At 26.6% G+C, this 23513-nt stretch overlaps 4 protein-coding genes across 4 annotated transcripts; 3 read left to right on the top strand and 1 right to left on the bottom strand.

Annotated features, from left to right (window-relative positions):
• Positions 1 to 97: 97 nt before the first annotated feature.
• Phum_PHUM061230 (Charged multivesicular body protein 2A, putative) lies at positions 98 to 850 on the bottom strand (the record flags this gene model as incomplete). Its single annotated transcript, XM_002423429.1, has 2 exons — positions 98 to 284; positions 372 to 850. The coding sequence occupies 2 exons, from the start codon at positions 848 to 850 to the stop codon at positions 98 to 100; spliced, it is 666 nt and encodes a 221-aa protein (XP_002423474.1).
• Positions 851 to 2216: 1366 nt separating this feature from the next.
• Phum_PHUM061240 (electron transfer flavoprotein-ubiquinone oxidoreductase, putative) lies at positions 2217 to 4943 on the top strand (the record flags this gene model as incomplete). Its single annotated transcript, XM_002423430.1, has 11 exons — positions 2217 to 2277; positions 2353 to 2460; positions 2570 to 2698; positions 2821 to 2979; positions 3056 to 3252; positions 3364 to 3576; positions 3667 to 3842; positions 3933 to 4138; positions 4208 to 4387; positions 4470 to 4691; positions 4780 to 4943. The coding sequence occupies 11 exons, from the start codon at positions 2217 to 2219 to the stop codon at positions 4941 to 4943; spliced, it is 1815 nt and encodes a 604-aa protein (XP_002423475.1).
• A 1041-nt stretch (positions 4944 to 5984) lies between these two features.
• Phum_PHUM061250 (uncharacterized protein) lies at positions 5985 to 7949 on the top strand (the record flags this gene model as incomplete). Its single annotated transcript, XM_002423431.1, has 6 exons — positions 5985 to 6087; positions 6301 to 6708; positions 6784 to 7155; positions 7247 to 7443; positions 7527 to 7700; positions 7803 to 7949. 6 exons carry the CDS (start codon positions 5985 to 5987, stop codon positions 7947 to 7949), a joined length of 1401 nt encoding a protein of 466 aa, XP_002423476.1.
• Positions 7950 to 19673: 11724 nt separating this feature from the next.
• On the top strand, positions 19674 to 22259 carry Phum_PHUM061260 (B-box type zinc finger protein ncl-1, putative; the record flags this gene model as incomplete). Its single annotated transcript, XM_002423432.1, has 2 exons — positions 19674 to 19833; positions 19939 to 22259. 2 exons carry the CDS (start codon positions 19674 to 19676, stop codon positions 22257 to 22259), a joined length of 2481 nt encoding a protein of 826 aa, XP_002423477.1.
• Between the last annotated feature and the right edge of the window lie 1254 nt (positions 22260 to 23513).

Here is a 23513-nt window from a genome sequence, read left to right on the forward strand (position 1 = left end):
CGTAACATCTTAATAATTAAGGCATGGATGTAGTGTAATACTATATTATAAATATTATTTTTCATTTTTATGTAAAAAAAAAAATAAATAATTATAATTATTCTCGTCTTAAATTATCAAGACGTGCTTGAAGATCAGCATCAGCATCTGTTGCTACACCTGCTGCTTCGGCAGTTTTATTTGCGGAGGGTGTTGCCAATGAGCCTCCTGTTTGAGGTAACCCTGATAATTGATCATTCATTTGAAGACCCAATTCATCTAAAACTTGGGAAACGATTGCATCTCTGTAAAATGTACAAAAAAATTAATAACAGGTAAGTTTTTTATATAATTTTCTACATTAACATTAAAGTGAGGAAAATAATACTCACGTTTCTTCCTCGTCATCATCCCCTTCCATAGCATCATCCATTGCATCATTTATAATTTCTTCTTTCATTTCCATAATTTCAGATTGTTTTTCAAATTCTTGCATAATCTTTTGTATTTGAGGCAAATTTAATTGCCTGTTCATATTTTGCATGGCTCTTGTTACACCTTTCATCGCCTCAGCCATGGCACTTTGAGACTTTAACGTCTGTACTTTTAAACTAATGGCTTGAATGTTTGCTTTCATAATCATAAACTTTTTAACATATCTCCTAGTTCTCACTAAGTCTTTAGCCATTATCTTAACTGAATCCATTTGACCATCTTTAGCCATTTTTTTAATATCTCCTATTAATTTTTTTTCTTGTTGTTCCATTTTCATTCTTTCTCTATCCAAATCTCTCATTGCTTTATTTAAAGCTCTTTGATTTTTTCTTAGCATTTCATCCGGTGTAACTCTTTTTCCAAATAACCACTCCATCTAATTAAATATAAGAAAAAAATTAATTTACTACATGATAACTTTAAACAGGTAGTTTACACATTTAAGTAAAAACTTACATTGGAAAATTTTAGTATTTAATTGTGGTAATATTAATTTAAAAAGTAAAAATGTGTTGAACTCGAACTCCAAATGTATTTTATAATATTACTGCTTTATTGGTCACTGTAATAAAAAAAATTATTGATTAAATTTTTATGATTGACATTTTTTTTTTTGGGGGAGAAGATAAAAAACATCTTTACATTTTTACAGTATGATAAAAAATTGAAAATAACTTTAAATAATAAAGTATGACATTGTTAAAAAAATAGTTTTAATGTGAAAATTCACTTTCAAGGTTTATTAAACTTAGGATTGTATTATTCATCATTGTGACATTTTTCCAATACATACAAGCAAAAGTAAATTTCTTTAATATTTATGCTTTTTAAAGATTTTAATTGTAAAATAATATAAAAAAGAATTCTTAAAAAAAAGAAATATTATTTCTTAAAAATCAAATTTGAATATAAATTTTAACACATATTTAATTAAATTTAAAATTTGAATGTTTAACGTTAATTAAATGATTCACCTATTTGTGTAAATAACCAGTCTGCTTTTCATTTCTTAATAACTTATTACAAAAAATAATTAAAAACTCATTAATGATAAAAATAATTAGAACAAATTCAAATAGTATCAACTTATAAAAACTAATTTGCTTCCACAGTATAATAAAAGTCAATTGCGTATTACAACAACTCGAAAAACCGGATATCAGCCATTACAAAAATTTTGACATATATTAATTTTTTAAATTTTATTTACACACAGTACAATTTCTATGGTTTTTTAAAAATAAAATTTTTTTTTAAGTACTTTTTTTTCGTATAATATAATATTATAAGTAAAATTAAAACTGTCACAATAAATGTTAATAAAGTTTTTGAAATGATAAAAATTGTCCTTATCTAATTTTCAGTGATTAAGTCAAATATGGCGTTTAGAAATTGTACAGCCTTTAAAGGTAAAAATTATTATTATTATATTTAATTAATTAAACACTCTATTTTTAATTGGTAGACTATTAATTATATCATACTATACCAAATAATTAATTATTGTAATGATACAGTCTGTTCTATTTTGCAAATAAATTATTTTTTGACAAAACTCATATTAAACAATTTTCTACTGTGCTTATCAAGTGTTAAAATCAAATGACCGTTTCACTGATTAAATTTTTGTACATCAGTATTAAATAATATTTAAGTTTACTTTTCTTTACTCATATTTTTATTATTAATTATTTTTTTGAATTTGAAATTTATAATTTTTTTCTTTTTATCGGTATTTAAAAATGAACGTTGACCCATATAAGTATTATTCTATAGTAAAACCAGTAATTATTTCTTATGTGGGTTAAAACACAAAAATTTTTTTAACTTATATTTTTATGTTTTGACTGAAATAAATTTTTTTTTTTTTTTTTTCAGGGCCTAATTTTTTTTCATTAGGTTCGAGAAAGTATTGCAAGTCTAATTTTCCTAAAATCACAACTCATTACACTATTATTCCAAGAGAAAATGATCCAAGATGGAAAGGTAAGTATTACATTAAAATAGAATTCTTTTAATTATGATTTTAAAATTTTTAAGGTTTAATTTTACTGTTTTTTTTTTTTTTCAAATACAAATATGGAAAGGTTTGCAGATGAAACTGATGTATTAATCGTGGGAGGAGGACCTGCTGGAATGGCGGCAGCAATAAAATTAAAACAATTAGCAGCTAGTAACAATAAAGAAATGAGAGTATGTTTAGTGGAAAAAGCATCTGAAATAGGTTAATTTATAAAAAGTACTATACTACTCTACCTTATTAAAAGCTCTTGTCTTTTTATTAAGTTTTTAATTTTTATTAGTAATTGTTATTATTGTTTTTTTTTTTTTTTTTTTCTATTTTAGGTGGACATATATTATCTGGAGCTTGTATTGATCCTAAAGCTTTAAATGAACTTTTTCCTGATTGGAAAGAATTAGGAGCACCTTTAAATACTCCTGTTGTTAAAGATAAATTTGGGTTTTTAACCGCTTCTGGCAGAATAAGTATACCGATTCTTCCAGGTAATAAATTTTTTTTTTTTTTTTTTTTTAACTGTTTACAATATGGTTTTCTTATTAATTGATAAAATTCTTGAAGGTATGCCTTTGAATAATCATGGAAATTATGTAGTCAGACTGGGACATTTGGTTAAATGGTTGGGAACTCAAGCAGAAAGTTTAGGGGTAGAAATATATCCTGGATATGCCGCTTCTGAAATTTTGTATCACGAAGATGGCAGTGTAAAAGGTATAGCTACAAATGATGTTGGAATAGCCAAAGATGGAAGTCCTAAGGTGAATTTATTATCTTAATAATCCTTTTAATAAAAGTTTAATAATCCAAATGAATTACACTGTAAACTTATTATTTAATATTATTATTAATATTTTATCTAAAAATATCAGGCAAATTTTGAAAGAGGTATGGAACTTCATTCGAAAGTAACCATTTTTGCCGAAGGTTGTCATGGTCACTTAACAAAAATGATTAATAAAAAATTTAATTTAAGAACTGATTGCGAAACTCAAACTTATGGATTAGGAATTAAAGAAGTTTGGGAAATAGATCCAAAAAATCACCAGCCAGGAACCGTAGAACACACTGTCGGATGGCCTTTGGTTAGTTTTTGTACACTTTTAATATTTTATACAATTTCTAAAATTTTAAATCACATGACTTTCAATATGAAAAAACAAATTTTTTTTCAGGATGCTCACACATACGGCGGATCATTTTTATATCATTTAAATGAAACAAATCCTTTGATTGCAATTGGATTTGTTGTTGGTTTAGATTATTCTAATCCGTACATAAGTCCTTTTAGAGAATTTCAAAAATTTAAACATCATCCATCTATATCAGCGGTATTAGAAGGAGGAAAAAGGTAAATAAGGTTTTTTTTTTAATTTTATATAAAATTTTACATTGAATTAAAACGTTATTTTTGAAAAAAAAATTATAATTTTTCCTTTAGAATTGCTTATGGAGCTAGAGCTATATCCGAAGGTGGAATTCAATCGATTGGAAAATTAACTTTTCCTGGTGGTTGTCTCATAGGATGTTGCGCAGGCTTTTTAAACGTTCCAAAAATAAAAGGAACTCACAATGCAATGAAATCCGGTATGCTCGCTGCGGAATCGGCTTACGAAGCTATCGAAAATGGAGATTCTACCACTAAAGGTAATATTTAATTTTTCTAATCAAATAACTTATAATTAAATTAATAATAATAATAATTATTATTTTCAGGTATAGAGCCAAAATCCTATGAGGAAAAAATAAAAAACAGTTGGGTGTGGAAAGAATTAATGGAAGTGAGAAATTGCAGGCCTTCTTTTCACAATCCATTAGGAATTTACGGTGGTTTACTTTATTCTGGTATTTCATTAATGATCAAAGGTTCAGAACCTTGGACTTTGAAACATGGCGGTAAGTAGTCTTTATTAATTTTAAAAAAAATTATTATTATTATCAGTTTCCACATTTTAAATATGAAAAAATTTTGTTTCAGCACCGGATAACGCAAGACTAAAGAAAATATCCGAAGTGTCTCCCATAGATTATCCAAAACCCGATGGAAAAATAAGTTTTGATCTTTTGTCTTCCGTTGCATTAACGGGTACCAATCACGAGGGTGATCAACCTCCTCATCTCACATTAAAAGACGATACGATTCCTATTAAAATAAATCGAACCGAATTCGGGGGACCCGAGTCTAGATTTTGTCCTGCAGGTTAAAAAAAAAAAATTTTTAACTCGAATCACATCATGAAATTGAAAATCTATTTGAAAATTAAAAAAAATTTTTTTTATTAAATCAGGTGTATACGAATTCGTACCGTTGGAATCAGGTACGGGTGAAAGACTTCAAATAAATGCTCAAAATTGCATTCATTGCAAAACGTGTGATATTAAGGATCCGACGCAGAATATAAATTGGGTAGTACCCGAGGGTGGCGGTGGACCAGCGTATGATGGCATGTAAAGAAATTTTATTCGGTAAGTTAATTTTTTTTTTTCTTTTGCCGAAAGGAATAAAAATCGATTACAAATCAATCATTTTATTTAAATTAGGTATTTATTATTATTATTTTAATTTTTTTTTTTTCTTTTTTAATTTTATTTGTAGATTGGAATGAAACAATAATTAATAAATGGAAGAGTCTAAATACCTTCTTTTTTTTAAATACTTTTGTACATATCTCTGTGTACATAGAAAATTTTTCATTTTAATCTGCAGTAGAACCTTAACAAATCCTTTTTTTAATAAAAAAAATATTTTTTTATCTTTATATTTTTAATTTTTTAAAATAAATAAATAATTTCTATATTATTTATAATATTCTTTATGTACGCAAACATATATATAAATACATAATTTAAATTTTTATTTATTTTTATTCATAATATGGCTTCTTTCTCCCATAATGTTTATATTCTATCGATCAATTACATACTTTATGAAGAAGAAGCCTTTAAATTAAATATAAATCCGAAATTTCCAGAAAGTTCGTTGGTTTAAAAAATAACTAACATTTCTACCTATTACACTATATATAATTATTTTCAAAATAATGTTTAGCTTATGTTGATTTCACATAAGTTTATTTTGAAGAAATAATAATAATAGTAATTCTAGAGGCTATTACTCTTAACGTTATTTTTTAAAAAATAATATAAATAAAATAGTATAAACTTAATAAAAAAATGTTCGTTAATATATTTTAAAAATAAAATTTTTATTTTTTGTTGTTGTTCATAAACAGTGAATATTTGTAAAATGACGTCATTAAAATCATAACAGAAAAAGACAAGACGAGAATGAACGGTTTAAATAATTACAATTTTTAATTTTAATACTCAATTATTTAATAAAATAAGTACGTTATTTTTTTTTTTTTAAATAACTAAAATAATTTTTAGTTAATGAAAATATAAAAGAGAATCATAAAAATGTTTTTAATAATAATTATGTAACGGATTTTTGAAAAAGTTTTCGAAGCAGACGATTTTCGTTTTAATTTTAATGGCGCCAGGAAAATTTGCATCAGTTTTAAGTAAATTTTGCGAAGAAGAAGATGTCCTTATTATTCCAGAATTTATAACATATAATCCAGATGGAATAATTAGTAAAAAATCTCCTTCAGTAAATATATATTTTTAATTTAAATATCAATTGATTTTATTTTTATTTTGTATAAAAATTTTTTTGAATATTTGAACTTGCCCATTTTTTAACTTATATTAATTATAATGATGTAAATGTTGTAGATTTAAGAAATTTGTATGAAAAACAATATCACCCAATTATTTTGTATTAATTTTTTTTTAGAAAACTAAAGAAGTGAAAGATGTTGATAATTCTGATTTATCACAAATAATAACATTAAATGAAGAATGTGAAAGTCGTCCACCACAAATAACAATTGCATATGAAAATCCAGAAGAAGAAGAAAATCCAATCAAAGTTATTTGTAAAAATATTTACATTGAATTTTCTTTTATATATGCAATTGAAAAATCATTGAGTTTGTTTCCAACTCTTGATACTCTAATAATAGAAGATTGTTGCATAAGTTCAGAATTTACTGAAGAATTAGCCACAATATTAACAAAAGATTCTGGAAAACAAATTTCAAACCTGAGCCTAAGTGGTAATTTGAACATAACTCATAAATTACCACTTTTTTTGTCTTCAAATACTGGATTAAAATTTTTATCATTTCAAAGATGTGGCATCGACGATGAAGGTTTGTTTTTCATCTTATTTTCTCTCCTTTCCCCAAACAAAAAACATAACCAAATCTCCATGTTGTTTTTTTTAGATTTGAAGCTCATAGTTGAACCTTTATCATATTCTGATGAAAGAGAATCAAAAATTTTACTTCTTAATTTGGGTATGAATAAAATAGGAAATGTTGGAATGTATCATTTGGCAAATGTTCTACGAACGAATCGAACTTTGACCTCAATATCATTGATTGGAAATCGTATTGGAGATGAAGGTGTTGACTATCTAATTGAAGTACTACAAAAATTTCCATTGACACGATCCGAAGGAGAACTACGACGAAGAAGAATATTCGATCGAATATTAAAAGATAAATCTAAAACGGAACAACTTGCTGAAGAATATAAAGGAAAAGGAGAAACTGAATCCCAATCATCAAAGACGAACGATAGTAAGAAAAACGATAGTAAGAATCATTTTTAATATTTATTTATTTATTTACTAGAACATCCATAATGTTTTTTTGTTATGGTGATTGAAGGTAATATTATCATTAGGAAATAGTACGACGGTTAGAAAAATTCGTGGACCAGATGGAAAATTGTGTTTGGCCGTTCGGGGTGAACGTAAAAATAAATTATCAAAACATAATTCACGATTGAGAGTTGATGCTGAAGAAGTTAAAAAAAATTTTGAAAACGAAGAAAGAAACAACAGTGAAATTCTAATAGATAAACATCCTTTTGTCAGTGAGGTAATTTGGTATAAATTGGTATTTAAAACCATCAAAATGTCTTTCTTTTTTTGTTAACACCAATTTCTATTTGTGTAAGAAAGACTTCACCCGGAAATGACCAATATTGGTGTTATGGTTGTTGGTCAATACATAGTTTAAACCTTGCATATAATAATTTAACGGAAAAATCAATTGAAAATTTCACAAAACTTTTATATGAGCAACAAGAAAATTTTAAACCACCTAAAAATGGATTGACCAGATTGATACTCATGGTAAGTACTAATTCATTTTATTAAATTATTTAATTTTGTGATGCTAATTGTTTTTTTTTTATTTTTATTTTTTAAATTCAGCCAAATTACAACGTTCAAGAGGATTCTCCTGCCTTGCAAAATTTTGATTCCGCCATTATTAATCGTAATTCATTGAAAGAAATGTTCGAATTACCAACTTCGCAATCGTTTACGTCAAAATCATCTCCTCGACGTACCAATTTGTCAACAAGAAAAGGAAATCCTTAAAAATAAGTAAAATTTTTAATTTATATCTACTAACATGACTAACAATGATAATTTTAATATTATAATCATCATCATCATCATCATCATTTGTAGGTTTCCTTTTATATTAATTTTGTGAATTGTTGGGATTGCAAATTGTAAACAAAATGGCGCTTATAGTTTTTTCTTTGTTTTCTACAAATCCATGCAAATTATACAAAATCAAAACATAATGAGGGTGTCTCTTGAAATAAAATAATAAAAAAAAAGCGCCAAGTTTTTATTTAAACAGAGACAGCTGAGAAAAATACAAAAAAAAAAAAAAAAACATTTTTTGATCAATCGTTTCTTTTAATGATTAAAATTTCAAAAAAAACCACCGGGTTGGCAACTGAATTAACCCCAACTTTTTACTTGCTTTTTATACCCTTTTATATATTCGCCCTTCGTCAAACAAGAGGTCTTAACCATTTCTAAAAAAATTAATTGTTTTCAAACTTAAATAAAAATTTCAATTGTTAATCTTTTTCTTACATATAACTCTTTTTCCTATTTAAAAAAAAAAAAAATGGCGGATTTCTCCTTTAAAATAATTTTATTTACTTAATTATTAATACTATCAGTTTTTTTTTTTTTTAACTAATCATCTATCATTATTATTATTATTATATACTACTATTATTTATGATGATGATTATGATGAAAAAAAATTATCATTATTATTATTATATGTTGAAAACGTTTTAAATTGAACACGAGTTTAAATTTTGTAATAATAATTTTTTCAATATAAAACGAGAGAGAGAGAGAGAGAGAGAGAGAGATAGAGAGAAGGGAGGGAAATTACTTTTTGGCAGACGGCAGAAACGCGGCCAAATAATAGTAATATTAATAATAGTTTTGGGGGGGAGAACAATAGTAGAATAATAGGCTCAAGCATTATCAGAAGGGTGACATTGCCTTTGATTCAATACGAGGGAAAAGCCTTTCAAGTGAAAAATTTGAGGCAGTTGTTTGATGACGTCATAAACAGATGTTCCTGGCGGGCGTCACGCACGGGAAAGAAGAAGGCTTTGCAGCTGTCCATGGTTTATCATTTTGCCCGCCAAATCAAAATTATCAGCTGTTTCAGCATCTCTTATTTAATAATAATAATAATATTTATTAAACATATTTATATGTAATAAAAACAAATAATTATTTCATTTATTAAATTATTTTTTAATATTTTCAACAAATTTTTTAAACAAATATATATAAAAATACAATTTTTAATTGCCGAAAAAAAATATTATTATTATTATTATTATTATGAGAAATTAAACCTGAAGGAGGTACGAAACAATATGGATGATGATGATGATGATTATTATAGCAATACCTTCGTTCAAAGTCACATAAAACGTTTTTTTATAAGCCGACAATGACCTCGGGGAGTCATCAAATGTGGCAAACCTGGGTCATCATAGCAGTCAAGGCAAATCGTACGCGACTAATTTTATTATGCCGGAACATTTGCTTAAATTATTATTATTATTATTAAATGGCGTTAACGTTTTTTTTTTTATATATTAGGTAAAATCGAAATATTTCATTGTAAATAAATAAATATGTGTAATAGCGAAAATTTCGTAACTGTTTACAATTCAGTGGGGGGTTAAGTTGAAATAATGAAAAATTTTGCAATTTAAAAGAAAAAAAAATTTTTTTTTTTTTTTTTTAATTGTTCAAACTTTTTATTAACCTTGCAAATTATTAGTAAATAAAATAAGAAACGCCATATTGAAAAATAATTAAATTAATTTTTTTTTGTTAATCTGCAAACATGAATGAAACGTTTAAAAAAAAAGAAAAAAAAATTTCTTATGAAAATATTAAAAGGCACACAACAACAACCCGAAGGCAACAACAACAACCAGAGACAATTTGTCCTATCAAAATGAATACCTAAATGAGTATACCTAAATAATTGTGTGCCTTAAAAAAAAAAAATCTCACAACGTTGACCTGCTTTTTTTTTTTTTTTTTTAAATTCATCCCCCATTTTTAACTTGGATTTAAATTCTTTTATTTTTTTCTTTTAGAATTTTTTTTTTTCAGGTATCAGGTTTTGATTTTTTTTTTTTAATATTTTACTTTTTAAATATTATATACAAATATTTTTAAATTCTCTCTCTCTCTCTCTCTCTCTGAAAAATATTTTTTAAAAAAAAATTCAACTCAATTTTTATTCTCTATTAGAGAAATGTTTGTTAAATGAAATATTATTATTATTATTAGTTTCATGTTTTTTTTTTTTTTTTTAAATAGTTATTGACTTTATTTTTTATTTTATTTATTGATCACAACTTTTTTAAATTTGGAAAATTTTTATCCAAATATTTATTTTGGTTATAATTTAAGGGGAAGAGTGATAAATAATATATATATATATATAAATATATAAAAATCACATGAACCCGACCTTGGATCATTAACTTATCGAACATGATCGTTTTAATAAACATTGAACCATCGCCTAAGTCGTCTAAGCCAAGTTCGGGCACGTTCCTAATTACCTGGCCCAGGTATAGAAGAAAGGTACAGTACAGTGATGTCTGTGCATCATGAGAAAAACTTTTTTTTTTAAATACTATTTCAACGTATTATTATTATTATTATTTTGCGAGTGGACGATTCGATTGTCGGGGTAACAAAATTATTATTATTATTATTATTATTATTTTAAAATGTGAATTAAGTAAAATCGAACGTATATTATTATTATTATTATTATTTTTTTTTTCATTTAAAAATTTGACAATGAAGTTCAAGGTTACAATGTAAACAAAAATGCATGAACTGTCAACGAAAAAAAAAAAAAAAAAAAAAAAGGGAAGAAAATAAAATTACGGAGGGTACCGTAAACTGGGGGAGCGTTTGCGCAGGTTTCCTGCGCAGCCAACTTCCCTCGACTCCTTTTAAAACCCGCTGAATTTTTTTTTTTTTAATACAACCCCTCTCTCTCTCTCTCTCTCTCTCTCTCTCTCTCTTATTTAATCTTTCTTTCTCTCTCTCTTTTACTTTTTCCTCTCTCGTCTATTAAAACTTCCTTTGACGGTAGACAATCGTCGTTTCTATTTATTGTTTTGTTTTTTTTTTTTTCTCTATGTAATTGCTATGTGCCAAAATGAGTAAAATAACATTTTGACTACTGATAATCTTTCTCTCTCTCTCTCTCTCTTTATCACATGAGTTCATAACCATCATTTTTCATATTGAAAATCTAATAACATTTTTTTTATGCCAATAATAATAATAATAATAATAATAGTAATTTCTCACAACAACAACAATAATAATTATTAACTTAACTGTTTAATAAACGTAAATGAAAATTTGGAAGTACCATTAAAATTAATAATAATAAAAAAATATAAAAGGTACGGTAGGTTTTAGTTACAGACATGAATGATCGACCAAGAGTAAAGTGCCGGTGTCTCAAAAAAGATGGTTCAAGGATTATTCATATAAAAAAAAAAAATATTCGTGATTTCCAAACATATGCTCTTAAATACAAAAAAATTGTTTCTTATTTAAAAATATATAATAAACATGAAGGAATATATGAAATTGACCTTAGAAAAATCGATAAATGCATGACCAAATGTTAGGTGTGACTTTAGGACCTTAATTTTTTTTTAATTCCATAAACATTCTTCTCTGAAATTGTTTTTAAAAAAATTAAAACAAATTTAAAGTAAAAATAAAAAACAATTCTAATAAAATGTTTTTTTTTTTTTTTTACATAGTTGATATCGTGATGTATAAAAAAAATATTACCCAATAATAATAATAATAATTTATTTGTTTATTTTTCGAGTCGTTTGTATAAATCCAAACCGCGCGTGTATGGATGGCATGCAAAAAAAAATTATTTAATTGTAATTTTTATTTTTCAAAATTTAAAGTTTGTACGAATCCCATTTTATCTAATTAAATTATTTACATTTAAATAAAAGGAAGAAAAGTTTTTATTAATTTAAAAGAAAAAAAAAATCAGTAAATAACAAACCAAATAAAAATTACATCTGATTTTTTAAAATTGTTTTAAAGTTTTAAAAAATTGTATTATTTTTCTATGTATGAATGAAAAGTTTATGATCAGAAAAAAAAAGAAGATAAATTAAAGTAAATAATAATTTCTATATAAATTTTTTAAAATTAAATTAATAATTATTATTATTGTTATAAGAAAAAAATTTATTGTCAGTTTGGACAATATAAGTTTTGTTTATAAATAATTTCATTGCGCTCGGGAAGAACATACGTTACATTTGAATAATAGGGATTTGTATAAAATTTTTAATTTAAAAAAATTTAAAACGAGAAAAACTTTGTACTTTCAGTTCAATTGTAATTTTAAAAAAAAAAAAAAAAATTGTTTTTTTTTTTTGGGCAATTATTATTTTGCTAAAGGATATTCAGTTTTAATTTCATAGAGTATATAAACGATTTTAAAAATTGCTCTTGAAAAACCATGGACTTCAATTCAAACAATAAGGGCAGTCAATGTTGATTATATTCACATTAAATGAACACTTACGGAGACAAGCGTTGTAACAACGGTTAAGAACAAAGGTAGTTGAAACGTTGTAAAAATACGATGGTCATTCTCCGCAGTGCGCGATCTCGAAGCGAACATTGCGCCCACCGTCGATTTATTGAATAATAAGTTAAACATAGAAGTGTAATATTGAAAATTTCGAGAGTCAAAACAGACGACTTTTTTCTTGGTGAACTCACTCCATTGTGTTGAATTGAACTAGAGAGGAAGGGCGGTTAGTGTAATCCCGGTATATTGTCAGCCGTCAAACATAATAAAAAAAATTTTATCAACAGTTTGTTAATATATAATTTATTATTTGTGTAATTTTTAGTATTTAAAAAGCCGGCTATATACAACATTGTTGTGAGTTTTTAAGTGTTAGATTTTTACTTCGTTTTTTTTTTTTTTTGTGACAGTGGTGTTTCTCACTTACCTTTTTGCTCCCTAAAAAATATTTAGTCAAACAATTTACGTTTTAATTTTTTTTTTTATATTTTGAGATAAGTTCTTTTTCATTTGAAACCATAAGGTGCTAACAAATGGTGTAAATTTATTTCTGGATACTTTAACTAAGGTGAGTAAATATTATATATATACACACTCGACTCTACATTTCCTTTTAATTTACAAAAAAAAAAAAAAAAAACTTATTTGTTGTTATGAGCTTTATTATAAAAAAAAGAAAAAAAGACCATGTGTGAAGAATAATTTAACAAACGATCGTTATTTATAAGTATTTTTTTACATTATTCCAAATAATAATTTCAATAATTTTGATGATTGAACTGCCTGCTGTAAATTAGAATTTTATTTCAAAATGGCGCGCATTCTTCATGGTCTACCATTGCGTTCTTTACCCGTTTCCCCTTTAATGTACGCGAAAGATAAATGCAATTTTTAGTCTTTTAATCATAAATATAAATGTATGTGTATATGTTGTCTTATTATTTTTTACTCATTTATTAATTATGCTTAAAAACCGAGTATAACATGAAATGTTTAAACATGATTTTTTTATGAAAAGTTGTTAAAACAAGTTAAAGTTGTTTTAAGCTATACTTTTGCTTGAGTTAACTTGAACTTATTAAATTTAAAAAAAAAAAAATGATTGGGAACTCCGTTTTTTAAATATATCTCCATAAGAAATAATTTGAATAATTGAATGCACATAAATTCATTTAGAAAGACACTTTTAATGCTTTGTTTCTTATAATTGAAGTGGTAAAAGACACTGTTTATTCTTTCAACAACAAAAAAAAGTTTTTTTTTTTTTGTATGCAGTTTGAGTAAATTGATTAGATTTATATAAAAAATAAAATTTAATGAGGCATACATCAGTGCACATTTTCACATTTTGTAAAAATAAAAAGCTTATTTTCATAATTTTCCTTATTGTGATGCTGTAACATGTTATAAAATTAATTTTTTTTTTTATAAAAGGAACATTTACTAATCTCGATCGGATTTCTTATAAAACATTAGAAAACTACTTGCTTAGCTTAATTGACATTTTGTTATTTTTAAATTATTATATAAACATATAAGTTGTTTTAATATATTCAATTTTTAAAAACTGGACTTGTAAACACGCTTTGCAAAAAAAAAAACTAAATCGAATATCAGTGTAATTTGTTTATTAAAAAATAATGTTTATGATATTAGAGGCATGTAAATTTTAAATATTATTATTGAATGTATTATTTGTATAAAAAGGATTCAGAAAAACTTTTTTGGAAAAGACAAAGTTGTATTTATGTATACTATTCTAATTCGAAGGTGGGGACTGTTTTAAATATGCTCAAATACTATTATTATTATTATTACTGTATCGAATAAATTGTATTGGTGATATTATGCTATTTCATATATATGTTAATAATTTAATTGAAAGCTTTCTATTAATTCAAATTATGGTTTTTTTATTGTTGTCATTTTTGTATTGAATTCGGTATTGAAGTGAAATTGAAATTTTATTAGATTTTGTACAAAAGGAAAAATAAATGAATGAAACCACTAATTTCTAATAATTTTCAAGGTTTGTTTCAAAACAAGCAGATAGAATATAAAGGGAAGCTAATAAAATACCATTTCATGTATCTTAAAAAAAAAAAGTTTGTAAAAATAATTTTGAAATTTCAGTTTATAGTAGTTGCACATTCGTACATTAATTTTTAAAAAATCAAATACCACATATTCAATGTTATTTATTTACTTATGTAATTTAATGGTAGTCAGTATGAAGAACTATTTAGAAAAAAAAATTAGTAGGTGTCATTTATTAAAACAAACGTTCTAAAAATTTCAAGTTTTTTAAATCTAGTTTTTTATTTATTTATTTATTTATTTTAAATTTATTGTTAAATTTAAATAGTTACACTGTGCAATGGTAAAATATTTGTTTCTTTTTTATTTTTATAAACAGTAAATTTAAAATTTGACATTTTTTATTTTAAAAAAATATGGATGTAAATAGTCAAATAATAAAGAAAGGATGATGGAAAAGAGAAAAATGAAGAAGAAGGCGTTAGTTAGCCCCCTCCCCCCCCCAACATCACTTATAAAGTTGTCATTATATTTGTTAGAGTTTTTTTTTTTATTTATTTTTTTTTTATTTCACTCTTATGGGAAAGTAAATTTATTCAGGTATGAGTTTCACCTCAAGTCACTACATATACGTAATTGAAAACCTGCACTAGTACATGTTGCGTAACTATTGCGTTTTTTAATTGTTCATCTTTGGTTCTTATGTAACCCGCCTCTCCCCTCTCTCTATTTTCTGTGTATTTAATTTTTTGAAAATTGTTTCAACCCGTTTTTAAATTTGTGTGAATCGAGTTTTTTTTATATTTATTTTTATATTCATTCTGTTTTGTGTAAATCATAACATCATTATATATATATTAGTTATATAATATGTCAGACTGGGTAAAATAATAATGTATACTTGGAAAATGTTTTCGCGTTTTATAATTTATTTTCGGGTATTACTTTTTGATTTGTTATACAAAAAGGAAATAACTTTTTTTAACGGTTTTTTTTTTTTCACCATCACGGTTTACAATTGAAAAAAGGAAACGCAAATAAAGAGGCATTGAAATATTATAAATTGATTATTATGAAAATTTTTAGTGTCACATTCACTTTTCCTTGACTTTAATTTCACGTAAGACTCTATTATCGTGGCATTTACGAAAAATTTATATATATATATTGTATAAATATATGTTTATATTATTAACAATATGTATACAATGTTTTTAATTTGTTGTAGGGATTATGAATTTGTTAGTTTTTATTTTTAAAATTGTGCACTTGTTGGTCTTGATCATTTGCTGCTTGATTTTCATTCATTAATTACTTTTTGTTATTTTTAATAAAAATTTATTTATTTTCGTGTTCCGTATTTTTTTTTTTTTTTAATGTTAAATAAGCGTTTTATATTTTTACTTCTTTTAATTTTTCCATTTTTTTTTTTTTTTGAAATGATATTTACGTAATGTTGTTATATATCGATGATAGCTTTCATTGCAGAAAAACTTGACTAGTCAGACTAATGAATTTATATCGGTTTATGCAGTTTTAATTTTTTTTTTATTAATATTTTATTATTATCATCATTATTATTTTAAATAATTTGTAAAAAAAAAAAAAATTAAAAGTTGTTTTTTTTAATAAAAAGTTGTAATAAAAAGTATATTAGCTGTCAAATCAGTTGGTTGGTCGGGATGAAAGGTAATTAACGTACAGATCGATGGTGACTCGAGCTTGATAATTTTTTTTCTCAAAATATAATAAAGAGAGAAAGAGAGGGGGGGATGGGGGGAAGGGGGAGAGAGCATTATTTAAACTTTTTTTTTTTTTTTTTGAAACTTTAGACAAATCTCATGGCAAAATATTATTATATATTAGAACGCAGATCTCTTTTAGGAAGACTAAATTTAATTTATTAAGGAACCCCAGTCGTGGATACGAGAAAAATCTTTTTTTTTTTTTTTTTTTTTTTTTTTTTTTTTTTTACTCGCAATTCACGTTCTTGTTTTTCCTTGGGCTTTTTTTTTTTTTTTTATGGGTAGAGTTAAATAATGTGATGTAATCACATCAATATCTCTGTATATTCTCGGTGGTGGTGGTGGTGCTGCAACAAGATCAATATTAAGCGGTAAAATAAATAAATTCGACCGCCTTTGTATATTACACTATATATATATATTTGGACCTTGGAAATTTCTTTTAAATTTCTTTCAATAACAATAAAAATAAAATGCATTTAATTCATTTAAATCTTTTTTCTCACGCAAACTTGCACAATTATTATTATCATTATTATTAATAGACAGGCAACAACGTGTTGTGTGTGTGTTTTTCTGTAATGAAATAAAGATTTGAATTTTTTTTTTTTTTTTTTTTTTTTTTTATTTCCAACGTGCGAGTATCATTTGTCTAGTTTTTTTTTTACAATTACAAATGGGAAATTTATTTGACTTTTCTTTCCGATGCAGAAATAAATAAATAAATAAATAAATATAATTTGCGGCATTGACCCTTTTATTCAAGCAACGTGGCGGCGTGTTGTGATGTATATTCGGTGACGCAAGCGTTGAGTCATTGCTCCCGCTTACTCGATGCATTTTCTTTGTTTTCAAAGAATTATCCCCTGAATGTTGCTACTTTTTTTTTTTTTTTTTTTTTTTTTTTTCATTCGAAACAATACTTATTAATGAAAATTTTAATAAAAACCTAAAATTAATTAAATTACTCTCGAATTAAATATATTCGAGTTCGCTCTGCTACAATAACAATAGTAATAATAATAATAATAATATGAATTAGTTTTGAATAATAAAAACAAAAACAAAAACAATGTCATCGTTTAAATTTTTTTTTTTTTTTTTTTAAGCGTAAAGTTACGATATTAGTTATTATAGATATTATTATTATTATTATTATTACCGAATTAATTTTTAACATTTTTTTTTTTTTAAAAAAAAAAATTTAAATTTTGCAATAGTTGAATGATTACCATGTATATATAACCTTCTCTTTTTGTTTTGGTTTGGTTTGGTTGATTTTTTGGTTTTTGACCAAAGTTAATTTTCAAATACTTTTACTTTTTGTTTGAACAAACTTTGTCAGCCATTTATTTAAAATGCTAGGAAAAAAAAAGAGAAAAAAAAATAAAAGGAAATTCGTGTTTTCATTGATTTTTGTTGAGTCACCTAAAGTTTGTATGAAGATGATTCTTTAAAACCCCTTCTTGGCTTAATGCTATTTCCTTTCGATGGCTCGTTAAAAGAAAAATAGAAAAAAACAGAGAAAACCCTTCTAGAAAACGTGAATTTTTTTTTTTGTCAATATTATGTGCCAACTATTCTGGTTTTTCTTTCTAGCCTCCTAATACCCAAATCGTGCAACAAACTAACTAACTTACTTTCTCATTATGGCCAGCCATGCCTTTGAACGATTCGCTATTCGTTTGGGTCTGTGAAATTAAGATTTCATAATTATTATTATTATTATTATCATTATTATTTTTTTAGTATTATGAAATGTAACTCTTTTCCACTTTTTTTTTGATTGCGTCAATTTATGCGATAAAATTTTTCTTTTTCTTTTTTTTTTTTATTTTTTCGTGCAAAATTATTAAATCTTGCATCGAAAAATTTCATTTTGCAATAATAATAATAATAATAATAATAATAATTTCTTTCGTTTTGTATTTAACTTGAAAAATCTGTCGGTTATCATTTACGTCTGTGGTATTTATTTTATTTATTTATTTATTTATTAAAAAATGTGTTCACTTGAGTCACGTGACTTTAGTAAAAATTTAGACAAGTTAAAACTTGACTACTTGTTTAAAAAAGGAAAAATTTTTTTCTTGTAATTTTTTTTTTTTCGTAAAAAATATTATTATTATTATTATTATTATTATTTTTTTTTTCACGTTAGATTTTCACTTTATTTGTTAGAGTCGTTCAAGTCCAAAGTGGGTTGGGGTTCACTGGTTCACTATTTGGTCATACTCGTTTGATGATTACATCATTTTTTAGTCTTCCCTATTATTTTCGCGTTCCGGTTTTTATTTTATTGCTTCACTAATTCTTCCGCCTACAAAACTCAAACCCGCGTTCTTACTTTTTTTTTGTCATTAAAAAAAAAAAAAATTGAAACGAAAATGAAACTTGTGTGAATAATAATATGTGGCGTTTATACATGTGCCTAATTTTTTTTTTTTTTTTTTTTTACAGGATGGCCGAGAGGTGTGTCCATCCAGTTCGAGCCAGAATAAGGATAAAAGGTAAGCAAGCGTCCCTGTCATTATTATTACAGCAGAAAAAAAAAAAATTTCACTTTTTTTAAATTGACGATTTATTATTATTATTATTATTATTATTATTATTATTATTATTATTATCGAATAATGATTGGTATCATACGAGAATTTTAAAAACCTTTTCGTATTAATTTATTTTATTTTTTTATTATTATTATTATTATTATTTTTTTTTTTTTTACGGAAATTTGTGTGATTCAACAATTTTACGTAATAAATATGCGAGCACTTTAATTATTTGCACGAAAGCATTGCTTAATTTATTTATTTATTTATGTAATTATTTATTTACTATATGGTTCGTAGTTTTTTACATTTCACTTGTCCTTACATCGATTCGATTCGATTTGTATCGTTTCATAAAAATATCAAATCGAATACAATATTTTATTTTCATTATTATTATTATTATTATTATTATTAAAGAAAACTTAATTTTGCTAAAATAATAATAATAATAATAATAATGATAATTGACACGGTGATGTGAATAACTTCCGACTTGTTTTGTAATTTAATATCAATATTATTTTCTAATATTTTTCATACATTTTCCCGAGGAAAAATTAATATAAAAAAAAAAAAAAAGGCACAATGACAAAATAAGAAAATAATAATAATAATGATAATAATTCCCGCAAATTAACTTTTACGTAAAGCTCAGTTTTTTAGTTTTAGTAAAATTTATTTTAAAGAAAGCTGGCGACAAAATCAAATTGTTTCTATGGTAACCCTTTATAGATTAATTGTACTCTCACCTACTATTTACATTTGTCGAAATCTTATTAGAAATTTTTTTTTTTTTTTTTGTTTCAGATTAAAAATGGCTTCACCCACTCCGTCAGTAGATTCCGTTTCTGGTGGAAATCAACTGAATTCACTTTTGTTAGATATTATACAAAATTCATTGGGCTCTCCGATTTCCGATAATAATTCTCTTGGTTCTCACATATCCTCGGAGCAAGGAGAATTTAGGTCTTTGAGTCCCTTGGAAAACGGTTCGACTTCGGGTTCGACTTCGAGTTCGGCCTCGGTTTCATCGACGAACCGGTGCCCCATTTGCAACGACGCATTTACAACACCCAAAGTACTGCCTTGTTTTCATACATTTTGCCAACCCTGTTTAGAAAAAATTCAAGATCACCCCGATAAGATAACTTGCGTCGTGTGTCACCAGGACACGGTACTCTCTCTCAACAAGGGCATCGGAGGGCTTTTAACGGACTACACTGTGAATTTTATTGACGGTAATCAAGTTCCAAGATGTACGGGATGTAAGAATAAAAAGACTGACGCAGTAGCCCGTTGCTTTGAATGTAACAATTATTTGTGCGAAAGTTGTGTTATGGCACATCAATTTATGCATTGTTTCGAAGGTCATAGAGTTATGAATCTGGACGCGAAAGAAGATAATTCTAAAAACGGATTGAACGGAATCAACGGTCTGAACGGGCTGCACGGCATTAATTCCGCATTGCCGGCAGCTTTAAATGGGCTACTGTTAGACAAACCTGGCTTTTGCTCAAGGCATAAAAATGAAGTACTTAAATATTTTTGCTGGACTTGTTTTTCGGCCATATGTCAGGAATGCACTTTGCTCGACCACCCGACAGGATTACACGAAACGGAAAGCTTGACCGAAGCGGTGCCTAAGTTATTAGAAATGGTCGGTCAAACCATTCAAGAAGGTCGCGCCAAAGCCCAAGATATTCGTAACATGGTCAAAACGTTGGAACATAACACGGCGAAAATTCAAGTTCAGTATCATAAAGCTCAGAATGAAATAAATGACACGTTTCAATTCTACAGATCCATGATCGAGGAAAGAAAGCAAGAGTTGTTGAAAGAATTGGAAAATATTTTTTCCTCGAAACAAGTCCAAATGTCGGTAGTGGGTCAGAAAGCTCAAGATGCCGTTGAAAGAATTAATCAAACATGTGATATGGTAGAAAGAATTGCCAAAGAAGCAACCGGATCGGAATTATTACTGTTTAAAAAACTCCTTGAAACTAGACTGCAACCCTTGGTGAATCTTAACATGGATTTATCGAACGCTTCACCGTGTGATTTAGAATTTGTTTCCAATTATCAAGCGATACAAGTCGGAGTTCGAAACACTTTCGGATACGTTCGTTCGAATTCCGAAGTGACTTCGGGTCCGAGCAAACAACCTCCGATCGCGAGACCAACAAGCAATGGAATAAGCGGAAGTGGATCGTTAAATGGAGTCAACAACGGATTATCAGGAGGAATGGGCGGCGTTCAAATAAACAATGTGTTAGAAAGACAGTACGCTAATGGACTCGCGCCTCCCCCGAGCACATCTCCGGGCCTTTTCGAAAACAACATATTATCTAAGAGATTTAGCAGCATCAATTCGCTAGGCCCTTTTACTCCCACGGTGGGAGATTTGAATCTTAACGGCGTGAATCCGTACGAAAAGTGGAGCAACGGTTCAAACGGTGACATTTTTCCAAACGGGGACACCTTTTCCGTATCACCGGGTCAAGACGTTTTAGATTTGACATCAAAATTAATGTCCACGGCGATATTTCCTCCGAAATCACAGATCAAACGACACAAAATGATTTATCACTGTAAGTTTGGCGAGTTTGGCGTGATGGAAGGTCAGTTCACCGAGCCGAGTGGAGTCGCCGTCAATGCTCAAAACGATATAATTGTTGCCGATACAAATAATCATAGAATTCAAATATTCGACAAAGAAGGTAGATTTAAATTTCAATTCGGCGAGTGCGGAAAACGCGACGGACAGCTATTGTATCCCAATCGCGTGGCCGTCGTTAGAACTTCGGGCGACATAATCGTCACCGAAAGGTCGCCCACTCATCAAATACAAATATACAATCAGTACGGGCAATTCGTTCGTAAATTCGGAGCCAACATACTTCAACATCCGAGGGGGGTCACGGTGGACAACAAGGGGAGAATCGTCGTGGTCGAGTGCAAAGTAATGAGAGTTATTATATTCGATCAGTCGGGTAACGTTTTACAAAAATTCGGTTGCTCGAAATATTTGGAATTTCCCAACGGAGTCGTCGTGAACGACAAAAAAGAAATATTCATAAGTGACAATCGCGCGCACTGCGTCAAAGTCTTCAGCTACGAAGGGGTTTACCTGAGGCAAATAGGTGGGGAAGGAGTGACGAATTATCCGATCGGAGTGGGAATCAACGCAGCCGGAGACATACTCATAGCAGACAATCACAACAATTTCAATTTGACCATATTCACTCAGGATGGTCATTTGGTTTCCGCGCTGGAATCAAAAGTCAAACACGCGCAATGCTTCGACGTTGCTCTCATGGACGACGGATCCGTCGTTTTGGCGAGCAAAGATTATCGTCTATACATTTACAGATATCTTCAAGTTCCTCCGCTGGGTATTTAAAAAAGAAAATCACACACGTGATTGAGGTGTTATTATTATTATTATTATTATTATTAATTTCTATCTCGTCACAACGACATCATTTATTATTATTATTATTTTTTTTCTCTCTCTCTCTCTCTCTTTCTCATTGAAATGATTTGACGCAACTGAAAAGAGTTTTTCTTTTTTTTTGGAAAAGCGTTTTACTCTTATTTATTCGAGTGAAAATATTTCCCGCGTAAAATTGGTCATACATACATATATATTTGTTTTTTATTATTATTATTATTATTATTATTATTTTTAAACCATTCGCGAGGATTTTCACTCTCATTTTTTTTTTCTTGCCCAAAAAAAACTAACTAATGATAATAATAGTAATAATAATTTATTATTATTATTTGCCCCCCATTTTTTTTTTTTTTTAATTGAATTGACTATTATTATTATTATTATTTTATTTTTTTTTTTTCATAATTTTAAGCTTGTTTATTAGGAGTTAAGTAATTTAAAGAAAAACGTAAAAAAAAAAAATAATAAAAAAAAAAAAAAAAATTTATAAATTAAGAGGATCTCAGCTTTTATTCCCCGTGTTGATAATATTATTTATATATATATATATATATATATATTATTATATATTAATATATATGTATGTACGTATAGTCACTTTTGTTATCCATGAAATAATAATAATGATAATAATAATAATGATTACGAATTTTTTTTTATTTTGTTTTTTTATTGATAATAATTATGTAGTAATTAATAACAACAACAAAAACATTAAACTAAAATTGATTTGAACAAGTAATATGAGGAGCAGAAGCAACAGAAGCAGGAGCAAAAGAAACAGCAGCAGCAACAGCAGCAGCATGTTAAAAATTTGTTATTGTTGATAACTCTACTCATTGTGAAATGATGATGTAAAAAAAGTGAAAAAGAAAACATATCCCATAAAATTTTTTCCCCTTTAAATTTATCCCTTTTCCTTCTCCTTCTCCTCCTCCTCCTCCTCCTCCTCCCACTTCTCCCCTCCCCCCTTTTTTTGTTTTTCACTTGTTCCCCCTTTTTTAAATTCCAAAATTAAAAAAAATTTTATTTATAAAAATTAATCATAGAAGAAAAAGTTGAATTTTTAAGCAAGATGATAACTAAATAATAATATTAATAATAATAATAATAATAATAATAATAATAATAATAATAATAATAATAATAATAATTTTAACCCCCAAATTTGGGACCACATTTTGGAAACAATCATTTTAG

This window comes from Pediculus humanus, genomic scaffold (genome assembly GCF_000006295.1).
Source record: "Pediculus humanus corporis 1103172107410 genomic scaffold, whole genome shotgun sequence".
In the NCBI taxonomy this organism is placed as follows: Eukaryota; Metazoa; Arthropoda; class Insecta; order Psocodea; family Pediculidae; genus Pediculus; species Pediculus humanus.